The sequence below is a fragment of the Protopterus annectens genome, chromosome 7.part0 (assembly GCF_019279795.1).
Source record: "Protopterus annectens isolate FY-2018-M chromosome 7.part0, PAN1.0, whole genome shotgun sequence".
Lineage (NCBI taxonomy): Eukaryota > Metazoa > Chordata > Ceratodontiformes > Protopteridae > Protopterus > Protopterus annectens.
This window is the reverse complement of record NC_056739.1, coordinates 1,543,821,418-1,543,848,847: the sequence shown is the minus strand read 5'-3', so window position 1 is coordinate 1,543,848,847 and position 27,430 is coordinate 1,543,821,418. Positions and strand designations below refer to the sequence as shown.

The following is a 27,430-nucleotide window of genomic DNA, read 5'->3' as shown; positions in this document are numbered from 1 at the left end:
GAACTGACTCATCCTCAGTAGGGCATTTGGACTGCCAATCACCCCTCTGCCTTAAGGATCTTGAGTATCTCTGCAAAGGAGATATCCTCAGAAGGGGACCGTGGGGACCCTTCTGACTCATCCAAGTCAGTGTCAGATGTTAAAGACTCCTGTGGGAGTCCAAGTGTCTCCTCTTGCACAATCTCTTCCTGGGGACCTCCTCAGTGGGAGCCTTTGGGGGAGGTCTCAGAAGAGCAGGAGGCACCCTGTGGGGCTACCTGAGGCTCAGGGTCTCTACGCCTAGCCTGGACGATGGAAGCAGAAGTGGACACAGGTGCTTTGGGGGATGAGGAAGCCAGACCTGGTGTCGAGGATGTCTTGAGGGACAAGGCTCTCCTCATGGTTTCGAAGGCATCGCGGCTCCGACGAGAAGGAGTCAACAGACCCAAAGGAACCGCTAGCCCCTCCCGCACCAAGGCCGCGGGCTCTGAGCCAGAGGTAGGAGCTGAGCTCATCCGAGCCAAAGCCACGAGAGGAAGAGTTGGCAGCAAGTCGGTGCGACTATCCTCTCCAGACCCGACAGGAGAGTGTTGGTTCCTACATTCCCCAGTCGGTGCCGAGGATGTCAGAGTAGATGGAACTGAGGACACTGGAGCAAGTCTCAGCTCCAAAGGCTCCACAATCAACAGGTCAGCCCCCTCTGGCTCTGAAGGTCCGGTACAGCTCGGAGGAGGAGCAGTCAAGTCCAGGGTAGTGGTCTTCGGTTCCAATGCTAGGGTTGGAGCCAACAACAGTTTAGCAAGGCTTGGTGCCCGTAAGGGTTTCTGCACCAATCGGTCCATATCCAAATCCGACAGGCTGACAGAAGACCTAAAAGAGTGCACTGACAGTGCCGACTGAAGAAGTGGAGATGTAGGTCTCTCAGATACCAGCTCCAGAGCTGTAGGCCGACTCCAAAACGAAAAGACAGCCAGCTCCGAGGTCTGTGGAGCTGATGTCACAGGATCTTCCAATTTCTTGGACTTCTTGGACAGTTTGGATTCCTTAGAGTCCCCTGAGGACTTAAAGGACTTGGAGGACTTGCTGGCCCCATCCTGGTCACTCAATGCTTCATGAAATGGATGCTTCAGCAAGCCTCTGTCAACTAACTTTCTTTTCCTCTCCAATAAAATCCTAGGGGAAAAAGAGTGGCAAATACTGCAAGACTCCTGCAGATGGACAGCCCCTAAGCAGTAGACGCACGTTACATGGCCATCAGTTACCGACATATTTTGCCCGCAGTCTGGACATTTCTTAAATCCAGACTTTGTGTACTTATCTTTGTCGTCAGACATATCCAACAATCAAAATGCCGTAGGCTTAACACAGAAACCAAGCACACAATAAGCCTAAGAAAAAGGACACTCAATATATAAAGTATCAAAGAACCACACCTAGGCTCAAAAAAACACCACACAAAGCCTAGAGAAAAGCCAAACTTACAACTATGCTCTAACTATAATATAACACACACACACTATAAACAATGGCCCCAAAACAAAGGCCAACGCTAGCTAAAAGTATATATCTATATAGTAGGAATGCAAGAGAATTAACTAGGCCAAAACACGAGGCCACTAAAACTATGCTAAATAACACATGCTGGAAAAGGAGAGCTTTTAAGAAGCTACACAAGACTACTCTAATAACTATTCTGTGGAACAATAGAAAAATTTTTAAATAACTTGCGAAAAACACGCTTTTTTTCACGAAATACTGGCTAGAGCAAAACTGGAACGTCTGATCCGTGCCACGGCAAACTAGATCTGGGGCAATTCCCAGTGCATGGGATAAGGGGCTTGGTCTCGGGCTACTGGTAAACCTCGAGCTTTGCAAACGGCCGTACTGGAGCCGATGGATCGGATCCAAACCCATCAGTAAAGAATGAACAGCGAGATTGAACAACTTCACATTCTCCCTTTGACAAAACCAAAATGTGTGGGAGCAAGCATTTGGAGGCTGCCAATGTCCTTGTTTATGAGGTCCATGATAATGCCTTCAGTGGCCTTGAAGATCACTAGTTAGGCTGATGGGCCTATAATTGCCTGGGTCAGTGGATGCTCTACCTTTTTGCAGATGGATGACAATCCTCCATTCTGCTGGGATGAAACTGGTGCACAGGTTTTTGTTGAATAAGGTGCCTAGTGGTGCTGACATCTCTTGTCTGAGTTCATGTAGGACACAGCTAAAGATGTTGTTGGGTTCCATGAAGGCTGTATTTTTTGCCTTTGAGAGGGCATTAATAACCTGCTCCCTGGTGATGGGGGGGGGGCAGGTGCTGGGGATGTCCTGGTTTACTGATGGGGGGACAGGCGGGGTGAAGTTTTCACTGAACTTGTCTTGCCAGCAGGTTGGTTATATCTATGGTGTTTGTGTTTGTGGTATTAATGACCACCAATTCAGAGAAGATTTGGGAGTTATCTTTGAGACTGCAGACATATGCAAAGAAGGCCTTGTGATTGTCCTTAGTGGATATGGCCATTTTTATATATATATATATATATATATATATATATATATATACATATATATATATATATATATATATATATATATATATAGTTCCCCTTCAAACCATTGAAAGTTCAAAACATCGAAGTTCTGATCATCGAGACCAGAGCATCAAGTTTTAAAACATCGAATGATTGAAGGGGAAGAAAAAGGTAAGTGTAGGTGGGAGAATGTTTGTGTTTTTGCAGGGCACTAAGGTGCCCTGCATACTGTGTGTGTCTATGTGCCATCTGTGTGATGTCACTACAGATAGGGTATGGAAAATCTCCCATTTAGCACTTCTGCATATAGCGCTAAATGGGAGATTTCCCTTTACTCCACTGTAGTGCAGTCTCGGAGTTGGAATATTAAAGTGGAGGGTGTGGGGGGCACAGGGGGGCATAGCCCCCCTGCATACAATTGTTAAAATTTCTTTTTCTTTTTTTTTTTGTTGTACTTGCAACCTTCGATGTTTCAAAAATTCAATGTTCTGGTCTTGATGATCAGAACTTCGATGTTTTGAAATTTCAGTGGTTAGAAGTGGAACTATATATATATATATATATATATATATATATATATATATATACACATATATGTGTATATGTGTGTGTGTGTGTGTGTGTGTGTGTGTGTGTGTGATATCACCATTAGCACAACTGTGGTGCCAATAAGTGCAGCAGTGATAATCTCCGATTAAGAGACATGGTAATGCTACACAGAGAGCAAAAAGTAACAGCAAACCATGGATCCTGGTCACTCCAAACAACTTTAATATTTAAAATTCACCAAACAAGAAGACACATCACGATACAATCCAAATACTAAGCGCTTTCACCCACTAACCAGGGGCTTCATCAGAGTATAACATAACTAACAAATCATCCCTTATATACACACTTCAAAAACATTTAATTACATAATTAGGTAATAATTAAAAATAATCAAGCAGGCAATTTCTCATTTCTTAAAAGAGCCAGTGAACAAAAAAACCTTGTACTATAGAAAGGACAAAAAAGATATAAAAATATGTCATGTATAAGAATAATTAGAAAATAAATTACTTCAGTTGTGTTAGTAATGTATATCAATAAATATATTATATATTTGTAATCATAAAAATAAAACTTAAACCAATATAATTAATATAAATATGTGTTTAAATATTATTGTGTAATCATTTAAGTAAAAATATAATTAAATATGAATGTAAATATTAATATAAATGTTAATATAAATATGAATATAAATATAAATATCAATATTGAACATTAAATGTAAAAAATGTTAAAAAATAACTAATATGTTCATCATAGTGTGTATGAAAATTAATGTTGTATAGTTGTAATTGTAAAATTAATAATGAATATTAATCACTAAATCTATTAATTAAAATGTGTATGTATTCTGTTGATAATGTATTAATATCAGTCACAGTTTAAATTAAACTTCCATAAATAAATACCTAGCAATAAATAATACTAAAATTCATAAAAGTTGTTCATAAACAATATACTTTAGTTCATAAAAAATATGATCTAAGTTTAAGAATGCTGGTTATTGCTATTTGTTCATTAATGCCAGGCCATTTACATGCGTTAAGCCTGAGTTGCCATAAGCATTCTTTGGCTTCCAACATAGTTTTTTCGTCTCCCCCTTTATGTGTGTTTTGTGGTATTCTGTCAATGACGAAAAAAAGAAATCTTTTGAAGTTAGAACAATTGATACTATGGTTAAATAGCATGCTGGTAGACTTGTGTCTCTTGATATCACTTAAATGTTCAATAATACGAGTTTTTAACTTCCTAATAGTTTTCCCTATGTAGAATGCTTGACAAGCTGTACAAGATGCAGCATAGACTACCATGCTAGAGTTACAGTTACAATGGCCTGGACATTTAATAGTCTTCCCATAGTTAAAAATAGAAATATATGGACCATCATTAATGAATCTGCACACATGACAAGCGCCACATTTACTCATTCTAGAATGTCTGATCAAATCAATGTTAGTGTTAGATTCAAATACATTTTTCAAATTTTTACCTTTACTGTAAGTAATTTTAGGTAAATTACCTAAAATGTTAGAAAGCTCCACATTTGAATCAATAACACTAACCCATACTTCTTTAACAATGTTGACAATCTCTTGCGTTTTATCATTAAATGGAATGATAAGGGTATCATTTCTGGCTGCAATAGAATTTGTTTTTTCTACCTCTACAAGTCCATATGAAATAATAGGTTTGTATGTAGTCAGCCTCTTAATTTTTATCTCTTGGCTAACTTTTGAAACAAACTCATAGGGATATCCTCTAGCAAAAAACATATTCATAAGTGTTTGTAATTCCTGTTCAAAAACATAATTGTCGCTAACAATTCTGGACAGCCTAACCATCTGACCTTTAACCAGGTTTCTTTTTTGGTGAAGTGGATGGCAGCTGTCGAAGTGTAGCAACGAATTTGAGTATGTTTTCTTTCTAAATAAACTTGACTCAAATCTATTGTTAGCAATAGTCAGCTTAATGTCCAAAAATTCAACATTGTTATCAAAAATATGAGTAGTAAATTTAAAAAAACTGTAGTCTGTCCTAAAACACAATAAAATCATTGAACTCGTCTTTTGTACCCCCCCAAAAAATAAGTATGTCATCCAGATAACGCAAATATAGCAGTACCTTATGCCAAAAAGTACTAGTAAATACAAATTCAGATTCCCATTGTGCTAAAACTAAATTGGCATAAATGGGGGCACATCTGGCCCCCATTGCAACTCCCTTTTTTTGTATATAATAATCCTTGTTAAAATATACAAAATTGTTCTCCAAAACCAATTCAAGCATTTCTGTAAGAAGGCGGTTATCAGAAACAATTATGAATTTTAGTATTATTTATTGCTAGGTATTTATTTATGGAAGTTTAATTTAAACTGTGACTGATATTAACACATTATCAACAGAATACATACACATTTTAATTAATAGATTTAGTGATTAATATTCATTATTTATTTTTACAATTACAACTATACAACATTAATTTTCACACACACTATGATGAACATATTAGTTATTTTTTAACATTTTTTATATTTAATGTTTAACATTGATATTTATATTTATATTCATATTTATATTAATATTTATATCAATATTTACATTCATATTTAATTATATTTTTACTTAAATGATTACACAATAATATTTAAACACATATTTATATTAATTATATTGGTTTAAGTTTTATTTTTATGATTATAAATATATAATATATTTATTGATATACATTACTAACACAACTGAAGTAATTTATTTTCTAGTTATTCTTATACATGACATATTTTTGATATCTTTTTTGTCTTTTCTATAGTACAAGTTTTTTTTGTTCACTGGCTCTTTTAAGAAATGAGAAATTGCCTGCTTGATTATTTTTAATTATTACCTAATTATGTAATTAAATGTTTTTGAAGTGTGTATATAAGGGATGATTTGTTAGTTATGTTGTACTCTGATGAAGCCCCTGGTTAGTGGGTGAAAGCGCTTAGTATTTGGAGTGTATCGTGATGTGTCTTCTTGTTTGGTGAATTTTAAATATTAAAGTTGTTTGGAGTGACCAGGATCCATGGTTTGCTGTTACTTTTTGCTTACTGGTGTATTCAACTAGTGGACGATTTGGCTCTACTTTTTTCAGCTGCCTGATTGGGTTCCTGGATGCGATATAACTGACAAGACAAGACCAACAAGAAGAGGTTTTTGTTATATATAACGGTTTTTATTTTTATTTTTAGTTTCTACAACGTTTTTTACTACATTTGTTTTATTATGTTTGTTCTACTACGTCTGTTTTACAACAGTTGGATGTGAACTTACTTATTTCACTGTATGTATGCAGTAACGTAGTAACAAGATCATCCCGTGCGATTATTTTCAATATTTTTAACGGAATTACCTGCTGCTATTTTTTATAGAACAGTTCATTCTACACAGTTATATATCTACACAAAACTCTGTTCCTGTTCGTGGCTACATTTATTGAACTGTAATTGGCTCAGCAATTCTGACCTTTTGGTTCTTGGTTATATTTTTACTGCATATTAAACAGACATGGATCGCTTGTTGCAGGAGCACCTTGAGATCACCAATAAGCTTATTAAAGCGTTGCATGAACAACGCAACAAAGTGGGCTCAGAAGAAGAAATTTTTATAACAGATACACAAGAACAACTTTTAACATTGCACTCCACACCTAACACAAGCATGCAGAGGCCGGTTGCTAGGCAACGATCCAGAAGTCCAGTAAGAGGCGAGATGACATCAGCAAGCACTGGTGCCGTGGATTCACAGTCAAACAAGGTGTCGAGCAACAGGGAAGAGCGAAATAGAGTATTACAAACTGGACATTCTTCCTTTACTCATCCTTCTGCTCCCATTATGGATTTAAACTTTTTTCTTTTACCACCTTTGTTAAACAGGAATTGTACTGTTTCCAGAGATATGTGGACACTAAACGCGCAAATGGTTGAATTTGAAAAAACTTTGAGAACATTCAAATCCCTACAAATGGACAACGCGTTCCTGGAACGTTCTTTAGAACTGAAACAAGTACCCAAGGGGTTACGGATTTTTAAACTATCTCATGGGTTTGAGGAAGGTAGTGCTATTTTTTCTGAACTTTTAACTTTATTTGATAGAACAGGTTTTGAGTTACTGAAACTAATCATACGTAACAATTCAGAAAAATTGAATGTTTTAAATGACAAGTTATGTCACTTGGACAGGAACATTAAGGCAGATTTATTGTTTGAACACAATAAATTTAGAATGGACAGTATCTACAAGGATATTGACAGGTACATTAACAAAGGGCTTGATATAAAGAACTATAAAATAGAAAGGGATAGTAAAGACTACAAAAACAACAAAGTATATACACACTTCAAAGAATATAAGAATATGAAAAATAATAGTCAAATACAAGGTAATAACAATCAAAATAGAAACAACAATCAGAATAGACACAATTTTAAGTCAAGTATTGAACAAACACACAGTAATAATTATAACAATCAAGAATATTTACAACCAGTTTTTTTAGACCAACCAGTTTTGAGGAGGTCAGAAAGGATAAGAGAAAGGCAGGGCAGTCACAATTACCCATTGTCCAACCATCACAACAGAGGAGAACAGAGAATGAACTCCTGGCACAGATAGATAGGTGCAATACAATAGATTTAAACAATGAGGTGATTATTGACCAGGTATCCAACATAGAAGTTGTTGACTGCTCTATTATAACTCATCTAGGTTTTAATTTATACAATTTCACTAGTAAAAATTTTTGTAAAAATTATTTAGATTTATTTAGTAAAGGTTTTACTTTTGTACCCACTTTTTATTTAGATATTGGTAATGTATTAATTAATTTGAAACTATATACTAGGTTATTGAATTTAAAAATATTTTTTCGGAACTCAGGTAACCCCATATTGGACTCTCAATTTTTTACTCTTAAACGTCATAGTATTTTTATTCCCCCACAACACTATTTAATCCAGACATTTGAAAAACTTTGTGAAACTCAAATAAGAAGGGTCATAAACAAGAAAATGGTGACCAAATATAATTTGACACCAGCAGAACAGTTTTGCCTAAAAGAATTAACTAGTACAGACCAATATAGGATTATGAAACCAGATAAAGGGGGTGGGGTTGTCATTATGCTAAATACTGACTATAATAAAAGGATGACATCATTATTAGATGACGATGATACTTATGACAAAGTCAGTAGACATGAAGTCAATAGAGCATACACTAAGATTGATTGGTTAATATATGAATATTTGATGGATGCAAGAATTGACCGAGACATCTTTAAATTTATTTCTGTGGAATTCCCTATAATACCATCCATTTTTGGGATTCCAAAAATTCATAAAGATGTACACCACCCCCCATTCAGACCCATTGTATCAGCTAAAGGTTCGAAAACTGAAGCATTAGCTGCATTTATTGATTGTAAATGTAAAGACATTTTGAACAGTTTTCCACACATTCTTAGAGATTCATGGCATTGTTTAGAACAGGTTAGGAAATTTTCTATTAATTTTGACTTTAAGTCTAATTTCCTTATGGCTACCGTAGATGTTATTAATCTTTTTTCTGTCATTCCCCATGAAAAAGGATTGGAAATGTTTGAAATATGTCTTAACACACACAATAGATTAAATGTTTCTGATAACCGCCTTCTTACAGAAATGCTTGAATTGGTTTTGGAGAACAATTTTGTATATTTTAACAAGGATTATTATATACAAAAAAGGGAGTTGCAATGGGGGCCAGATGTGCCCCCATTTATGCCAATTTAGTTTTAGCACAATGGGAATCTGAATTTGTATTTACTAGTACTTTTTGGCATAAGGTACTGCTATATTTGCGTTATCTGGATGACATACTTATTTTTTGGGGGGGTACAAAAGACGAGTTCAATGATTTTATTGTGTTTTTAGGACAGACTACAGATTTTTTAAAATTTACTAGTCATATTTTTGATAACAATGTTGAATTTTTGGACATTAAGCTGACTATTGCTAACAATAGATTTGAGTCAAGTTTATTTAGAAAGAAAACATACTCAAATTCGTTGCTACACTTCGACAGCTGCCATCCACTTCACCAAAAAAGAAACCTGGTTAAAGGTCAGATGGTTAGGCTGTCCAGAATTGTTAGCGACAATTATGTTTTTGAACAGGAATTACAAACACTTATGAGTATGTTTTTTGCTAGAGGATATCCCTATGAGTTTGTTTCAAAAGTTAGCCAAGAGATAAAAATTAAGAGGCTGACTACATACAAACCTATTATTTCATATGGACTTGTAGAGGTAGAAAAAACAAATTCTATTGCAGCCAGAAATGATACCCTTATCATTCCATTTAATGATAAAATGCAAGAGATTGTCAACATTGTTAAAGAAGTATGGGTTAGTGTTATTGATTCAAATGTGGAGCTTTCTAACATTTTAGGTAATTTACCTAAAATTACTTACAGTAAAGGTAAAAATTTGAAAAATTTATTTGAATCTAACACTAACATTGATTTGATCAGACATTCTAGAATGAGTAAATGTGGCGCTTGTCATGTGTGCAGATTCATTAATGATGGTCCATATATTTCTATTTTTAACTATGGGAAGACTATTAAATGTCCAGGCCATTGTAACTGTAACTCTAGCATGGTAGTCTATGCTGCATCTTGTACAGCTTGTCAAGCATTCTACATAGGGAAAACTATCAAGAAGTTAAAAACTCGTATTATTGAACATTTAAGTGATATCAAGAGACACAAGTCTACCAGCATGCTATTTAACCATAGTATCAATTGTTCTAACTTCAAAAGATTTCTTTTTTCGTCACTGACAGAATACCACAAAACACATATAAAGGGGGGAGACGAAAAAACTATGTTGGAAGCCAAAGAATGCTTATGGCAACTCAGGCTCAACGCATGTAAATGGCCTGGCATTAATGAACAAATAGCAATAACCAGCATTCTTAAACTTAGATCATATTTTTTATGAACTAAAGAATATTGTTTATGAACAACTTTTATGAATTTTAGTATTATTTATTGCTAGGTATTTATTTATGGAAGTTTAATTTAAACTGTGACTGATATTAACACATTATCAACAGAATACATACACATTTTAATTAATAGATTTAGTGATTAATATTCATTATTTATTTTTACAATTACAACTATATACAACATTAATTTTCACACACACTATGATGAACATATTTTTTATTTTTTAACATTTTTTTATATTTAATGTTTAACATTGATATTTATATTTATATTCATATTTATATTAATATTTATATTAATATTTACATTCATATTTAATTATATTTTTACTTAAATGATTACACAATAATATTTAAACACATATTTATATTAATTATATTGGTTTAAGTTTTATTTTTATGATTATAAATATATAATATATTTATTGATATACATTACTAACACAACTGAAGTAATTTATTTTCTAATTATTCTTATACATGACATATTTTTGATATATTTTTTGTCCTTTCTATAGTACAAGGTTTTTTTGTTCACTGGCTCTTTTAAGAAATGAGAAATTGCCTGCTTGATTATTTTTAATTATTACCTAATTATGTAATTAAATGTTTTTGAAGTGTGTATATAAGGGATGATTTGTTAGTTATGTTGTACTCTGATGAAGCCCCTGGTTAGTGGGTGAAAGCGCTTAGTATTTGGATTGTATCGTGATGTGTCTTCTTGTTTGGTGAATTTTAAATATTAAAGTTGTTTGGAGTGACCAGGATCCATGGTTTGCTGTTAATTTTTGCTTACTGGTGTATTCAACTAGTGGACGATAATGCTACACAGAGAAACACCTCATTATCATCTCATTACAATTTCTAAAATTTCTAAATCAAACACTGTACTGTCAGACCTGATCCTGCTAGAGTTCTCTCTACTAGACTATGCATTGCAATTGCGCATGCATCTTCCAAAACAAACACACACACACGCACACACACACAGTCACATTAAGTACACAGTCACATGCATGGTCACATACTCATACAACTACATATATAGACATGCACGAGTGCAGACACACACACACACACACACACACACACACACACACACACACACACACACACACACACACACACACACACATGCACATGCATACAGGGAGGGCATTGCTGTACAAACCTTCTGTAGGATGACCACACAGACAGACCAACACACACACTCACACACTCACACACACACACCTTCACAATACCTGCCTGCTACAAGCTTGATCCATGCATAGTAGTGAATGGGTACACGTCATCAAATATGGTATATATTTTTTCTTCCACATAAACAAAATAAAGAGGTAGACCAACAGAACTGTTCTGGTGCCAGTGCTACATCTGAGAGAGAGCACATATGTACCTAGCGTTAGCTGTGCCCCCAGACTGCTGCACTGACATGCAACTTTGCCAGCAAGAGGACTGTTCAACATTACAGCAGGTGCTTGCATACTGTTGAAGTGGGAGGGCAGTTTCTGAATTTCTTCGGCTTATCTTACTTCAAAACCTTCCAAGTATAGGCTTTCACAGTTATGTAACCCTTTTTAATATCACATAGATTGTTAAATATCACCATTTTCCAAGCCCTCCCTTAATGTATCACCCAACTTGGTATTATCTCTTTTCAAACTGCACATCTGAAAAGAAAAACAGGAGTGGAGCAAAAATTTAGATTTTTACAGAAGCTGTTTTCATTTATTTCATTTGTTACTCTTTGTTTTGGTAAGAAGCTTTAACTGACAGTATTTTAATTCTGGTTCTTTATATGTTGTGTTCTAATGATCCTGTTGACTTTTCTACAGATATAGCTAGTCTAATAGCTGAGATTTTCTTCTGATGCTGGCTTTCTGAAAAAAAATGTTCTTAATTCATTTTATGCCTGTATTTATACCCATTTTAGATGTTTACCATGGTTTGATAGTTGTACATTTTCAGCCCAAGTTTTGCATGGAAGCACAGCTAATGCCTTAAAATCTTAATTTATGGAAGATGTACAACACATTCACTAGTTATCACAGCAGTTAACCTGCTGCAACATGTATTTGGCTTTCCTTAGATGGTGAGAAATGCTGGCCATTTATGAAAGGTTTCAAACAAGAGGTACAATCTTGCATTGAGCTACTACTAAGATATGGTTTGCAGCAAAACAAAGTTCTAAAAAAAAGAAGTTATGTACGCACCATAACGTTCCATCTAAGTAGTTTTGCTTCATTTGTCTTCAACCTGTGGAATACTGGATCCATATTGGATCTGAGCCAGCAATCTTACTAACATCTGCTCTGAGCTCCAAGCTCCTCCCCTTACCTATAATACACCTTCACTACCTTCCAACCCACAGATTGAGTTTGCTGATTCTTATACTGATAATCCAACCTTAGAAAATACTTGTGACCTATAACTGCAGCCCATAGGCTGTTCATATGACAAGGTCCGGGAGAAGGAGGGAGGGACGGATAAAGACAAATGAAGTAGAACTACTCGGATGGAACATTATGGTGAGTACATAACTTCTTTATCTGAAGTAGTTTACTTCATTTGGTCTTCAACTTGTGGGACAGAGTTCACAGCTACTAAACTCCTGGGTGGCCCTCAAGGAAGGATATTTCAGAGCACTGCAGAACCAAAGGATGCTCTCCTTCTGGAAGTCAAATCCAATTTGTATTGAGAAATAAATGTATGAGATGAGGACCAAGTAGCTGCAGAACAAATATCATCCAAAGAGACTGTAGACCAAAAGGCCGCAGACGTAGCCATGGACCTAGTGGAATCAGCTTTCACCTGACCCGGAGGAAACATGCCTTTGTTCTTATAGACCTGAATGATGCATGAAGAAATCCACCTAGCAATAGTGACCTTGGAGATAGGTTTACCCAAAAAGGGTTTACAGAAGGATACAAACAATCGATCGGATTTACAGAATTTTTTTGTCCTGTGTAAATAGAATCGTAACTGTCTATGAACATCCAGCAGGTGGAGTTTGTATTCCATCTTGTTAGCAAAATTAGAAAAGAAATCTGGTAAATTGATGGTTTGATTGATAATAACTGGTGATGCCACCTTGGGAAGAAAGGATGGATTGGTCCAAAGGGAAACTCTATCTTTATGGAAAATCATATAAGGAACTTTGACGGACAAAGCCTGCAGTTCTGAAACCCTTTTTGCAGAGGTAATAGCCACCAGAAATGCTGTTTTCCAAGATAAGAATTTTAGATCTGTGGTTGCAGCGGGTTGAAAAGGCAGAGCACCCAGAGCTTGAAGAACCATAGTAAGGTCACATGGAAGAACAGGATCCTTGACGGGGGCGTAACAGAAAAGTCCCTTTGATAAAGGCTTTACACAGCCTGGAGGAGGCTAGAGAGGCATAATTCTCACCCACATGAAAATGAGAAATAGCAGCCAATTGAACCTTGACAGTAGAAGAACTAGCTCCGTGTTGAAAAATATCAGCTAGAAAATCAAGAATGGCAGAAATAGAAGCCGTGAAGGGGTCTAAACTCCTTTGAGAGACCCAAAAGGAAAAACGTTTCCATTTACTGTGATAAACCTTCCTGGTAGAAGACTTATGAGCAGCCACCAAAATAGACCTAACTGAGGAGGCTAATCCAGGAGTCCTAGCAATCATGGGAACTGGAGCAGCCAAGCTGTGAGCTTCAAACTGTCCAGATCTGGATGACGAACCCCTGAAGGGTGTGAAATTAGATCCTGAATGGGATCCAAGATCCAAGGCAGAGCCAGAAGGTGAGATCAAAGGAAGGGCAACCATACCTGGCGAGGCCAAAACGGGGCAATGAGGATCACTTTGCTCCCCAGTTAACGAGCTTTCTGTAGAAACCTTGGAATAAGAAGCACTGGAGGGTAAGCATACAGAAGACTGGGAAACCAAGCATGGACTAGAGCATCTCTTGGGGACTCCCCGGGCAAGGGGTTCAGAGCGAAAAACTCACTGCACTTCACGTTGGAAGGAGATGCAATGAGATTGCAGCAAGGCTGACCCCACTTGAGGAAGATCTGCCCCACTACTGAAAGATTCAGAGACCACTCGTGAGGCATCAGAATAGTCTGACTTAACCTGTCCGCTACAATGTTGGACCATCCCAGAATTTGCATTGCGATGAGAAAGCGACTGGTGGAGATCGCCCATTCCCACACTTTCATGGTCTCGCGACAAAGGGGTAAGACCTGGTCCCTACAATGAGATTGCAGCAAGGCTGGCCCCACTTGAGGAAGATCTGCCCCACTACTGAAAGATTCAGAGACCACTCGTGAGGCATCAGAATAGTCTGACTTAACCTGTCCGCTAGAATGTTTGACCATCCCAGAATTTGCGTTGCGATGAGAAAGCGACTGGTGGAGATCGCCCATTCCCACACTTTCATGGTCTCGCGACAAAGGGGGTAAGACCTAGTCCCTTCTTGTTTGTTGATACACCAGACCACTGACATGTTGTCTGACTGAATTGCAATGGTTACCAGAAGAAGAAAGCCATGAAGGGCCTACAACGCTAAAAGAACTGCCCTCATCTCTAGAACGTTTATGTGCAAGCTGGTCTCTACAGGGGACTGTAACTGTCCTGCCCAAATAATGCCCCCCCACCCGAGTTGGGAGGCGTCCGTGGTCACTGTGGCTTGGGCAGGGGCTGGAACAAGGGGCATCCCTCCAAAATGTCCAGAGAACACATCCACCGTTTGAGGGACAACTGACAGACTCAACTGAGTTGTATTGGATACGACAATGGAAGTTCCAACAGGGACCATTGTACAGCTAGTGTCCACTGTAGAATTATCATATGTAATCGGGCACACGGGAGAAGCGTTATGGTCGCCGCCATTGAACCTAAAGTCTTCAACACTGATTCTGCTGTTGGAAGATGAGAATGGTAGATTAGAGGAACATACATCCTCAGGTTTTGCACTCTCTCTGAGGTCAGGAAGATTTTGCACTGTAATGTATCTATCCTTGCACCAATGTAGTCTATTACCTGGACAGGATCTAGGAGTGATTTGGATGTGTTGATTGTGATCCCCAAATGCAGGGCAAGGATTAAGAAATAATCTCTGGTTTGAGGGAGTAGACGCCTGGTGGGAGCAGTGAGGAGCCGATCATCTAGGTATAGATAGACCTGAATCTCATGAAGCCTCAGGTGAGCTGCTACCACCGCCATCACTTTGGTAAACACCCTAGGGGCTGTGGTGAGACCAAAGGGTAGGGCTTGAAATTGGTTATAATTGACTCCTAGCTGGAAGAGGAGGAACCTCCTGGAGCTTCTGTGCATTTTTATGTGATAGTAAGCATACCGGAGGTCTAATGAGCACATCCAGTTGCTCTCTTGCAGGTAGCGTGACCATCTGGAACTTCTCTTTGGCAACTGACAGAATCAGGATAGATAGGTCCAGAATGGGCCTTAAGTCCCCCATTTTCTTTGGCACCAAAAAGAACCTGGAGTAGAAGCCTGATCCAGACTGATCTGGGGGGGACGGTTTTGTTGGCTCATTTTTCTAGCAGCTTGGAAATGTCCTGTGCTGCTGCCTCCCTTTGCATGGGTGGTACATCTGGGAGGTATTTGGGAGATTTGGGAGGACCCACAAAGGGGATAGAGTATCCTCTGGATATGATGTGAAGCACCCAGCGGTCTGATGTTATGGACTCCCATGCCACCAGGTGCAAGGATAATCATCTCCAGACTGCCTGCAGAGTAGAGCAGTTGGGCCACCCCTCAGGGTTGCTGTCTGGGTTTGTCTGAGAAAGGTACTCGAGACCCAAAATTCCTTGGACCTTCTCTGCCTCTGGGCCGGTGTCCATTATGTCCCCCTCTGCCTCTGGGAGAAGAAAAGCCCTGAGTGTCCCGGGAATACTGTGACTTCTGGAACCACATCTTCTTTTGCCCTCTCTGGTTCCAGGAAAAGGTCCTTTGAGGGTTCGAGAAGCAGATCCCGATGGCAGACAACATCTTCCCATCCTTCTCACTCTGGACTAAAGTCTCTTTGATGTTCTTACCAAAAAGAGTAGAGCCATCATAAGAGGCATTGGCAAAGGGCGCCTTGAAAGGTTCCGAGAATTGACATAGTCTAAGCCATGGATTGTGCCTCATGGACACGCTGGACCCAGCCACCCTAGCTGCTCCAGCAGCATGTGAAAGGAGTCACATGGACATGTTGGAGACTGCTTTCAAAGTGGCCATCCTTGCGGAGAATGAGTCCCTTTCCTCCTGTGACATGGACTTAGGGGGAGACTCCGCCAGCTCCTTGACCAGGTCACGTCAGAGTCTCGTGATGTGGGCCAGGTAGTTCAGCCCCCAAAAGAAAAGGTAGCTGATGCGTAAACTCGCTTCCCTAAGCAGTCCATCATCCATGACTCAGTCAGGAGGATGAACTGAGGAACTCTCCTAGGCTAGTTCCTTCATTGTGGCTGCTGCTACCATCATAGCATCTATTGGGGAGCCCTTGTTCCATGCTGGCCTATCCGAAGGTGGGCTCAAAATCTTGTCAGGCCTTTTGGGAATTAGTTCCATGGTGGCTGGCTCCTTTCATGCCCGTGAGGTGACCAGGTCCACCAAGGGATCTGCGGGAGGGTACAACCAGGAAGTAGATGGGCCCATGCCGAAAGCCTCCAGGAACACAGACTCATCAGAAGGTTTGGGGCAGACCAACCTCCCTGTTGGCAAAGGATTTCCATGATGTCTCCTTTGGGAGGTGACTTGGGTGAACCTTCCCTATCATCCAAGTCCGTATTCTCGGTGAGGGACTTGGGGGAGTCCAAGTGCCTCCTCTTGCATGTATGCTTGCGAGGCACATCTCCGGTGGGGCTCTCCGGGGGGAACTCGCAAGCCACTTGTTCCTCAGGGGGAACCATCTGGGGCTCCTCGAGCACAGGCTGTCCCTCTGGTAAAATGATGGAAATCATAGAAAGAGCCAAGGGGGTCAGGGCAGAGTCCAAAGGGGCAGTCAGGGGTCTCAATCCAGTGGAGGAAACCCTTTCTACCACGCTGAATGCCAAGGGAGGATGAACCTCCTGTGGAACCAATAAGGAAGCCGGTCTCCCTGGGTCCAATGAGAGAATCGGACCTGGGCCCGAAGTGGACGGAGCTCAGAGGGAGGGAACTTGGCCTGACAACTCCCTCGGATCCAACACCCAAGCTCCAGCTCTGAGAGTGGCTCAGATCCGTGCTGGTCAGATCCGACATGCTCCAGGCAGCTGTCGGCATTGAGGAAGCAGATACCATCGGCGCCGACCCCCTGACTAAAGCCATCCATGGATCTGAGTACTCCAAACCCGGTGGATGGATCGGAGAAGGAGAAATCGGTTGAGAAAAAGGAAGCGAGTTCCCTCCTCCTAAAGGAGAGGGGGCTGGCAAGACCCCCATCTGGATTGGAGTACGAATGAACCTCCTCATCATTTTATCCATGTCGAGTTCTGATAAGGATTGAGTGGACCTCGACAAGGCCACAGACTCCAACCTTGCGGGTTGGGGCACTGAGGCCCTAGATGTAGAGTGTGTCTCCTCCGGCTCCGGGGAAAACCTCGGAGATCAGAGCCGAGGGGAGTGACAGATCCTATGTGTCTTAACTGGTGAAGGGAGGGCCGGAGACCTCTTGCGTTTTTCTGACCTAGGTCTTGGCTCTCTCTCCTTCTCTCTGCCCCTTTTCCACTCTGCTTTCACAGGCTTTGACAAGGGAGGTTGAGTCCCAGCCTGAGAGGGAGGAGAAGCAAGGGCAAGAGAAGGAGAGGCAGCCACAGCAGCCATTGTGACCAAAGTTGAAGACAAGGCAACCACCTCAGAAGAGGGAAGAAGGCCTTTCAGGGCCAACTTAGCCTTCCTGTCATTGCGCGCAGGTTTAAACCCGTGCATAAAGAGCAGTCTGTACTAAAGTGGGCCATGCCCAAGCACATTACACAAAGAGTGTGGCAATCTGCTGGGGACAACTTATGGCCACACTCAGTTCATCTTTTAAACACCGGCTTATCAGCCATTATATCAGAGTGAAAAACAAGAAGAAAAAATATATTTTTCCTACTGAAAACACCACTCACCACACTCACACACAGAACACACTGAGGGGGGAGGGGAAGCAAATCCACACACAAAATACACTAAACTAAGTTAAACAACAGTAAAAGTTTGAAAACACAATGCACCAAGCGAGGGGGAGGAGAAAGGGGAACCTACGCTATCACTATCTTAGAGAAAAAAGGCTTTCTAAAAGCTTTAACCACCACTTACTACCCGGAGCTCTGGAGATCACGATGTTTCAGCTAGCCGTGGCAAATTAGATCTGGGGTTGGAAGGTAGTGGAGGTGTATTATGGGTAAGGGGAGAAGCTTGGTGCTCGGAGCAGATGCTAGTAAGATTGCCGGCTCGGATCCAATACAGATCCGGTATCCCACAGGTTGAAGACCAAATGAAGTAATCTACTTCAGATCATCAATGTTTTGCTTCAGCCTTACCTCTGAGTAGCTGCTTTAAGCATAAGTTTACAAATACATTTGCTCTGGGATATGTTTATAGAGTCTATAGTTTCAGAATGGTATTTATTTTTAGCAATGTATTCTGGCAAGATATGTGTGTAGCTGTGAAACAACTTGAAGTTTGTCAGCCTCATTAAGTTATTAGATCTAGTTTTTGTAATTGATAATATGACATCCGTATCATAACAACTTTCCCCACTGGAACAAATACATTTCTGGAGATACTCTCTGAATGAACAGCTTCTAGGAAGGAAAATGCAGAACACCTTAACAGTAGAGCACCATCTGAAACTATACAAAAGTTACAGTGGGTATTATGCTGGGCTTACTTTCTCTGTCTTTTGTAGTAAAGTATGTAATAATGAAAGTGAGCTAATGTTCACTTGCAATTTCTATCTACCCTTGAACTGCAGTCTAACTGTAGTAATGAGGCAGCCATTAAGGACTGTTACAAATAATTTAGAACTTGGTAACACATTATAACAAGTGCAAAACTTTCTTAGATGTATTCTGGTAAATCTTTGTAGGAAATAATGGCATTTTGGTGAAAAGATAACAAACAGGATTCAAACCAGTGACGTGTATTTACAAAGTCATTTTATCTTTTTCCTTGTGTTGGGTTTCTGAGTCACTCCATCGAAACAATATTAGGAAAAATATTCTACCTAGTGTACAGTAATATAACACCCCTTTAATACACAAACAGCATTAAAAGCATTTAGTTCAATTTTCTTTAAGTTTTATATCATATTTTGTGTCTAGTATATGGATTATCTGTGGTAAAAGCTCCGTATTGTCTTGACAAAAAGGCATGTCATTCAGATTTTCATTTGTCCATTCAATCTCCAAGTTAGGACTTTCAAAAGATGTCTTTGCCTCAGTGGTCTTGTTCATATTGTGTCTTTTTTCCCTTCTTTTGTTGTGGTGAGATTTTGTGGGCTGCAACGAATGTAGCTCAATTTCCCCTTGATAATCGGTAATATCTAATTTAAAAGTTCTCCTCTTTGCAAGCATCAGACTACAAACTGTTAGCACTAGGAGAAGAAGCATAATAAATAAAATCACAATGTTTTGCATAAAATCCGAACAATGGTTTCTGTGATGAGAGCAGGTAACAAAGTCATTGTATGTCAGCTTGGTAACTGGTACTCTTGTAAGTTCAGAAGGTGTTGAGCAGATCACATCATTATGGTTATGGAGAGGCTGGTCCTGCAACCACATTTTGAGGTAAATAATATTGCAGTCACAGTTCCATGGATTATTGGATAGATTTACTTTCCTTAGATTTGTAAAGCTGTCAAATGTACCTGGAAGTACTCTTGTCAGGAGGTTACCTTCTAAATAAAGTTCTGTTGTGTTCTTTGGCAAAGCAGGTATTTCCTCAAGGCTGCCAAAACTGCACACAACTTTCAGATCTGTGAGTCCCATAGTGGTACATGTGCAAGGAAAGGGGCAGGATTCAGCACTCGAAGACCTCAGGAAGAGAAGCACTGCTAAGCCTGGACAGGCAAACATTCTGAAAAACAAGAACATTTTGCCTGTCATTTTGAAAAGAAATCAACATGGGTCTTTTACTATATTTCATGCATTCAGTGTGTAACATTTACTTCACAATCATTTTCTTACCTTGTGATCAGGCCCACTACTACCAATAATTTATTATTGTTATTTTAGTTAAAATGTATTTGTTAACTGGGTATTTAACTAGATATCTGACCCTTTTCAGCTACAACCTGGTCACATACATATGGACAGTTTACAGTATGCAATTAACATACAGGCAATAGCCCCAAGCAAGGAATGAGGTTTAAACATCAACACTGTTTATTTAGAAAACTGTGTTTTATCAGAATGAAGACACACAATTATACTAATTTATTACTGGCTAATGTTTAGGTGAGTGGCATAATAATCAGGTAGCTGGAACAACCATCCCACACATGATTCCTCCTGATGACCTAGTTATTTTACAAAAGGAAGTCAATGTTTGGAAGTACAGTAGATTGTTTACAATACTTCTCTGTTATGGACATTAAATTAGGAAAAAATGTGTTGGCATATATATCCTAAAAGAGCATAAATGTGTTTTATTTTTGTATTCTCAGTCACTGTTTCTTGACTATAACCTTTGCTATTCTCTCAAAAAAATTAGAGATTTTATAAGGGATATGGCAGCATTAGGGTTGTCCATAAAAGATTTGATGGTTATGAAATGTGGCTCAACATACATCAGCATAATGAATTGTTTTTCTTTTCATTTTGTTTTTCATAGTTTGGAACCTGCCAAGGCTAATGCAGCAACACTAAAAAAAAAGCATGTCTATGGTTTACTTTGAGTAATGCTAATACCATTTTATCCTGGTTGTTAACCCTGTGCAAACTATTAAATATACAACAAAATGAAATGTATATTCAAGAATGGCTCTCTTACATTTGTAAAGTTAACATTGTAAGGTTAGGGTATCAAAGTTCAAATAACTGTAGAAGAATCTCTGAAAACAATTTAACATACTTTGGAAATGGTATGCAAGTAATAACCTACCTGTTATTGTGAACAAACTAATGTCAATGGTCTTTAACATACTTCAAAGAATGAATGAAGTTATGGAACATAAGTTAGAGGAGCCTCTGAATATCACAGTAATTGTGTTCAAATAGTAGACATCTGTAAGGTTTGGTTTGACCCTTCTCTTACATTTCACTATCATATTTGAAATTAATGATGGGGTATTCAAGCAACTTAAACGGATTGCAGACTCATTAGTTTTTTTTCTCAGATTTGAATTCAGAAGGGACATTAGTATACATGTCCAAATCACAAGTTTAGAGTATGCTCTGATTGTTCTTGCAGTCAGATCCTTATAATAGGTATTTTGCAAATCATAACTAATAAGATTTATAGATTTATACACTTTCTGGTTCTCATGAGTACCTCTGCTTCTCCAGTGAGGTAGCAAACTCACTTTCGAACTATTGCATTGGGGTACTGTCGCCTGCTGCTCATTTGCAGGAAAATTCAGAATCTCATTAAGACCTCAAGACCGAGCACCTATTAGGTTAAAAATCTGACATTTTGTTTATGTATGGGGAGAAATAATTCTGAAAAGCTACCTCCACCATGTGGAACAAATTATCACTTCAAGCCAGGAATGATCAAAATTACAGTTCATTTAAAACAAAACTTCTGGACATTTAGCCTGTCTATAAATGTCACTGTTTTAGGGATAATGGCTGATGACAGGCTAGTTTTGTACAGGATACGTAACACTGTTATAACCTATTTGGCCTTTAGCTGTACAAATATACTTTAATAAATGTATAATCATGCTGATGTTTGTGATGGTATGTGAAAGAAATTATGGTCAACTTATTATTGTTAAACACACGGAACCTCCCTACACACACACACACACACACACACACACACACACACACACACACACACACACACACACACACGCATGCACAATGGCAGTGGTGCTGATGTTTGTGATGGAAAATGAAATAAATTATGACCAACTTGTTACTCTTAAATAGACTTTACTCCCCCACACATGCATAAGCTATAGCAATAATAGTTTTACATTGATTACAGCAAATACAGTAGTTTGTATGGTACTGCTATACTGCCACTGCAGATCAGTGAATTTTGTTTTACAGTGGTCAAATGACAGCATGAGTAAGTCACTTTCATCAGTGGTGGCCTCTGTACTCATCAATTACAACCAATTTATTGTGTACACTTTAGTGTATAGTCGTGGTAAACAGATAGTAGTAGCAGTAGTAAAAATAACAGTAGTAGTAGTAGTAATAACAATATTAATAATAATAACAATAATAACAATGGCTTCAATAATTCAAGCAGGCTTAGTAGCTCAACAGGTAGCACACTTGCCTTTAAGGCTGAGAGATCTATTCCCACATCAGGTAGTTGGATTAATTTTCTAAAACTGACACTGTATAAGGTGTGTGTTGCACTCCTGAGTGTGCCATCCTTCGGAAGAGATGTTAAACCAAGGCCCCATTTGCTTGAGTAGTTCATGTCATTGTAAAATATCCCATAGCTCTTATTGAAAACTGTAGGGGTCCTATATTTACATACAAAAAGAACTCGTTATACAATACTTACATATTTACAAATATTTGCAAATGTTCAAATATATATATATATATATATATATATATATATATATATATATATATATGCAAATCTGATTACACATATTCATAATTTCCTTTGCAGTCATACTGATTTTTCATCTATATTAGACCCCTACTCCTTTTTTCCATAATCACCATATGATTTTACTTAATTGTTGCTAAAATCCATTTACCATTAAACATATTTTCCTTTATTCTTTCATTCTATATAACATAAAATAACTTTTTTTATCTCTTCTGTTAACATATTCTTTACTTCTACTCTTATAATGCCCATATTTAATCATATCATGTTTATTTATCCACTTAATTTATATCTTAGAAAAAAATATTCTTTACATAGTTTTCCCTATAACTTTTTTATAGGTTCATAGGTTCATACTAGGCTATCTACCCTAGGGCATTTATAAGCCTAGCCAGAGTGTGTTTGGCTTTCGCCACCCATTTTAAATTAATTTTGCTATGCCCTTTTTCGAGGTTAGTATACTGTGCCTCTGTCTAACAGTGACACAGAAGTGATACCCGGGGTAAACCTATAATCTCCCATCCACTCATCAAGATTCCTCTTGAAGAGAGTCAATGAGAGACTCTGCCTAACCTGGACTGGGATTTTATTCCAGAGTGAAGGGAGCCTCTGGGTTATGAATCTGTCCCTCCAGCATGTCCTATTTATTTCAGTGCTGAGGTTCAAGTCTCTTGAGCATGTAGCTCGATGGGATTTGGATTTTCTGAGGTGCAGCATGCCCATTAATTCCGGGTTGGACATGGCTTTATACATCAGGCACAGATCGCCTCTGAGCAGGCGGTATGCCACTGAGTAGAGCTGGAGTTTCTTTAACCGGGCAGCATATGGCATTTGTTTGAGCCCTTTGATCCTCTTGGTGAGGTACTTTTGGGGTCTTTCCAGTTGCTGCAGGTGTCTGGTAAGGTACATCCCAAAAGGGGCATTGTACTCAATTATGGGCCTGGGATGAGTAAAGAGGCACGATGACCTCCCCTGATCTAGATGTGAATCCCTTCATGATTAGGTGGTCTATATAAAATGTTTTTCTAACCACTTTGGCCACATGGTTGTCAAATGAGAGATTGCTATCAACTTGGGTCCCCAGGTCCCTAATTACTTCTTCTGTACTTAATGGATTACCACCTATTCTTTTACATTTCAGAAACATGTTTCTTCTTCTTGACAACGTAAACATATTTTGCAATTTTTCTTTTTATATGGCACTGGCAATTTATCTATTACCAGTCTCCACAAAATCTTGACATTCTGCTTTCTGATTATACCATTTCCTTCTTATTTTATAGCTTTATTTGTCATCTGTACTGAATTTGTCAAATAAATCTTTTTTTCTGAATGACAATGTATATGTTCTCCAGAAATGACGTTTGTTTTACTTCTTCTATTGTTTTTCCCATTGAATTTTACTTATGTCTTTATTTCCAAATGTTATACTTAACACAGAAATGTCATTCATTGCAAAATATATACTGCTATCTTTACTACATCACCAAAACCTTTGCTTTTTATTTTATTTAAAGTGATCCCTATCACCTCTAGTCACTGATTTGTGCAAATTATTACTTTATTCAAATTTTATTTTTTTGCATTTACTATAATGTCATCTGCATATGTTAACAGAAATGGAATTCTTAACCATTTAGGCATTATATATCTTGCCTCCATTGTTTTGTAATTTATTTCACATATTACATATTCACACTTAATGCAAAGAGTGTACAACTCTTGGGCATCCCTATCTTACACCACTCTTCATATGCACCTCTTGGCTTAACCAGCCAGTTACAAGTATTTTACATTATTATTACTATTCACTGACATATATAATTTCCTAACTCTCTCACTTATATTTTTTCATTATTACCCATATGTTTCATGTCCAGTTGTATCAAATGCCTTATTAAGGTCTCCTTTCATGATTTTTGCTTCTTCTTTTCTATTCATAATATCATCTACAATTTCTCTAACTATCATTAATAATTCTTGACAACCCTTCCCCTTTATACAATATATACTATCTTTCATAATATTTTGAATTTAGTTTGAAATATATTTTGTATTATTTTCATAAATATCTTATAATCATTATTATGCAATACTATCAATATGCATTTTTAATTGTCTTCTAACTTCCTTCTTCCATATGAATTTAAGTATCCTGCTACGTAATTCTTTATACATAAAACCTTCATTTAACCATTCAGTCAAAATCTTTAATTTTTTTTTGCCATTCCCTTAAAATTTTATACATTTTCATACCCTATTCCATCTGGTCCTGCAGCTGAATCTATATTTACTTGTTTTAATACTTTATGTAGCTCATTTAAAGAAATCTCCTTTTCCAACTCTTTATTCTCTTTTTCTGTTAACTTTTTTACTTTCCATGTTTTTTCACTAACTTCTTTTTTTCTTTAAACATTTCTTGTTCATACTATACTATGCTATTCATAATCTTTTTCTGAGTTCTGTTCCTCTTTTTACATTTTTTATTTCTCTCATTACACTACCATCTTCATTTACTAATCTGCTTAAGTAACTCAATACCCTTTCTCTTTTCCTTGTAAAATATCTTTGTTTATATAACAATTCTTGTATTTTTCTTGATTTCTTTCATATAATTCTTCTTTATGGTCAAAGTACTTTCTGTCATTATGTTCTAAGTCTTCCAATGTATATTATTTGTTCTTTTGTATTTTTCTTTCTCTACTTTTCTCACATTATATTGCCACTGTAAAAAAAATATATAGTTTTCCTTAAATATCATATACTATTCAGACTAATTGTTATAAAATGTTCTCACAGTAGTATAATTTTTTCATAACTGTATTACTAATCTCTTTCCTTCTTCATTCTGTGATTTCTCATTTATCCTTTTTATTCCCTTGCCTATTTTATATATTCCTTGTTTTCCTTTATCTCTAGCTATATTGCAAGATGATCAGAAAATCCTGTTTCAACTACTTCTACTTCTCTTATAACTAAACCTGCTGATTCCATAAAATAATTTATTTCAGTACTATACATACCCTGTAAGTCCATGATTTTTGTCCCAAAGTTTTAACTTATGACATCTTATAACGTCTAACATTTCTTACATCATTTCCTTTCTTTTTACACTTGCCTCTTAAATGACAATTAAAATCTCATGTTATAATATTTATATTTATCACTAAATAGTCCAAAATCTGATGAAATAACATTTTTCTTTCTTTACAATTAGTGTAAGCATATAATGTTACAATTCTATATACCTGTTCTTTCCATTTTAAATCTATAATGGTTAAGCTCCCGTTTTTGCGAAAGTTACATATATCTTTGCTGTATTTCGACAGAATACCACTATTCCAGAACATCTCCCATTTCCCAATTTTCAGATTATCTTTCCTCCCCATAGATTCTCTGTTTGTAATCTTTCTTCGTTTGTTAAAAATCTTGTGTCTTCTAATATGATTACAACACATGCATTATGCAACTCTAATATCCCAATTCTTCTTACTATATTCTTAATACTATTCACATTTACAAAAAGCACTCTAAAATTTTCATTTTTCCATTTTCTTTAGATTCATGGTTTCATAAGTTCATAGCTAATTACTAGGCTAGCTTTCTTAATAAGCCATTCTAAGCCTAGCCAATTTCCCTCCCAAAGGTGAGAATCAAACACAATACCTTGTGTCTGTGTGTCAGACACCTTAACCATTACACCAACTCCCTAATAATTAGCTGTGCATATTTTTTCATCCATTTCCTTTCTTTCTTCCTTTGTGTTTATCTCTTTAAATTTCTTTTTCTTTTACCCTTTTACCAATATAATTATTTTTTCCATTTTACTGCCTCCCAATTTATGTCTTCTTCATCAGCTATTTCAGAACCTTTTTCTATGTCCTCTTTATTATTTTTTCTCATCTAATTTCTCTTCTATTTCTACTACTACCAAAATGTATTCTCTTTGTTCATTTTCTTTTCTTTCTTTTTCTTTTTCCATACTCTTATTTTCATTTTTCAATCCATCCATAAATATCCAATTTTGTTACATTTATAACATTTCATTTCACATTTTTTGCATCATGTCCCATTTCCCCACAAATATAACATTTCCTTTTTGTCACAGTTATTTAGCAAAAAATGGGTTGTTTCCAGTATTATATAACACCCCTATTCCCTTCCACATTTATCATGCTTGGTATATGTATCATTTTTTGCTCTATTTCTAACACAGTATTACAATCCCAGCCTTCAGTCCGTAAACCCCTTTTGTCATAAACTTTTGCAATGCCTAGTACCTCTTTACATAAACTTTTCAAATGTCCTTTCAACGTCTCTCTTTCTGCCTGTGTTCAGAAGGGTACATGACTTTTCCTTTTTGTTTCTCTGTTAAATGCTTTTATCACATAAAGATTCCATGGGTTACAGTCGTTTTTTTCATATTCTCCAAGAAAAAAAACAGTCTCAAATATAATGTCACAAAATGTCTTTGTTAATAAGAATAAATGCTCTTACCTCATGTAGCTTACATGCTCTTACCTCATGTGCTTTTACGCCCAAAAGGAACTATTAAATTGCCCCGCAATTCATACCTGTTCATTTCTTTGTCTTCTTTACTTTGAAGCCATACCACGTACTTCTGTTTTTTTTCATTTTCTTCTGCTTGT

General features: G+C 37.3%; 1 protein-coding gene across 3 annotated transcripts in view; it reads right to left on the bottom strand.

The window, feature by feature from the left end:
• Positions 1 to 19,175: 19,175 nt before the first annotated feature.
• Positions 19,176 to 27,430, bottom strand: part of GP9 (glycoprotein IX platelet) — a 346,354-nt gene continuing 338,099 nt past the window's right edge. For all 3 annotated transcript variants that reach the window (XM_044078087.1, XM_044078089.1, XM_044078088.1), the window contains one exon: positions 19,176 to 20,111. In XM_044078087.1, coding sequence (XP_043934022.1) covers positions 19,319 to 20,110 — 792 coding nt within the window. In that variant the 5' untranslated portion in view covers position 20,111 and the 3' untranslated portion in view covers positions 19,176 to 19,318. The remainder of the gene's footprint in view (positions 20,112 to 27,430) is intronic.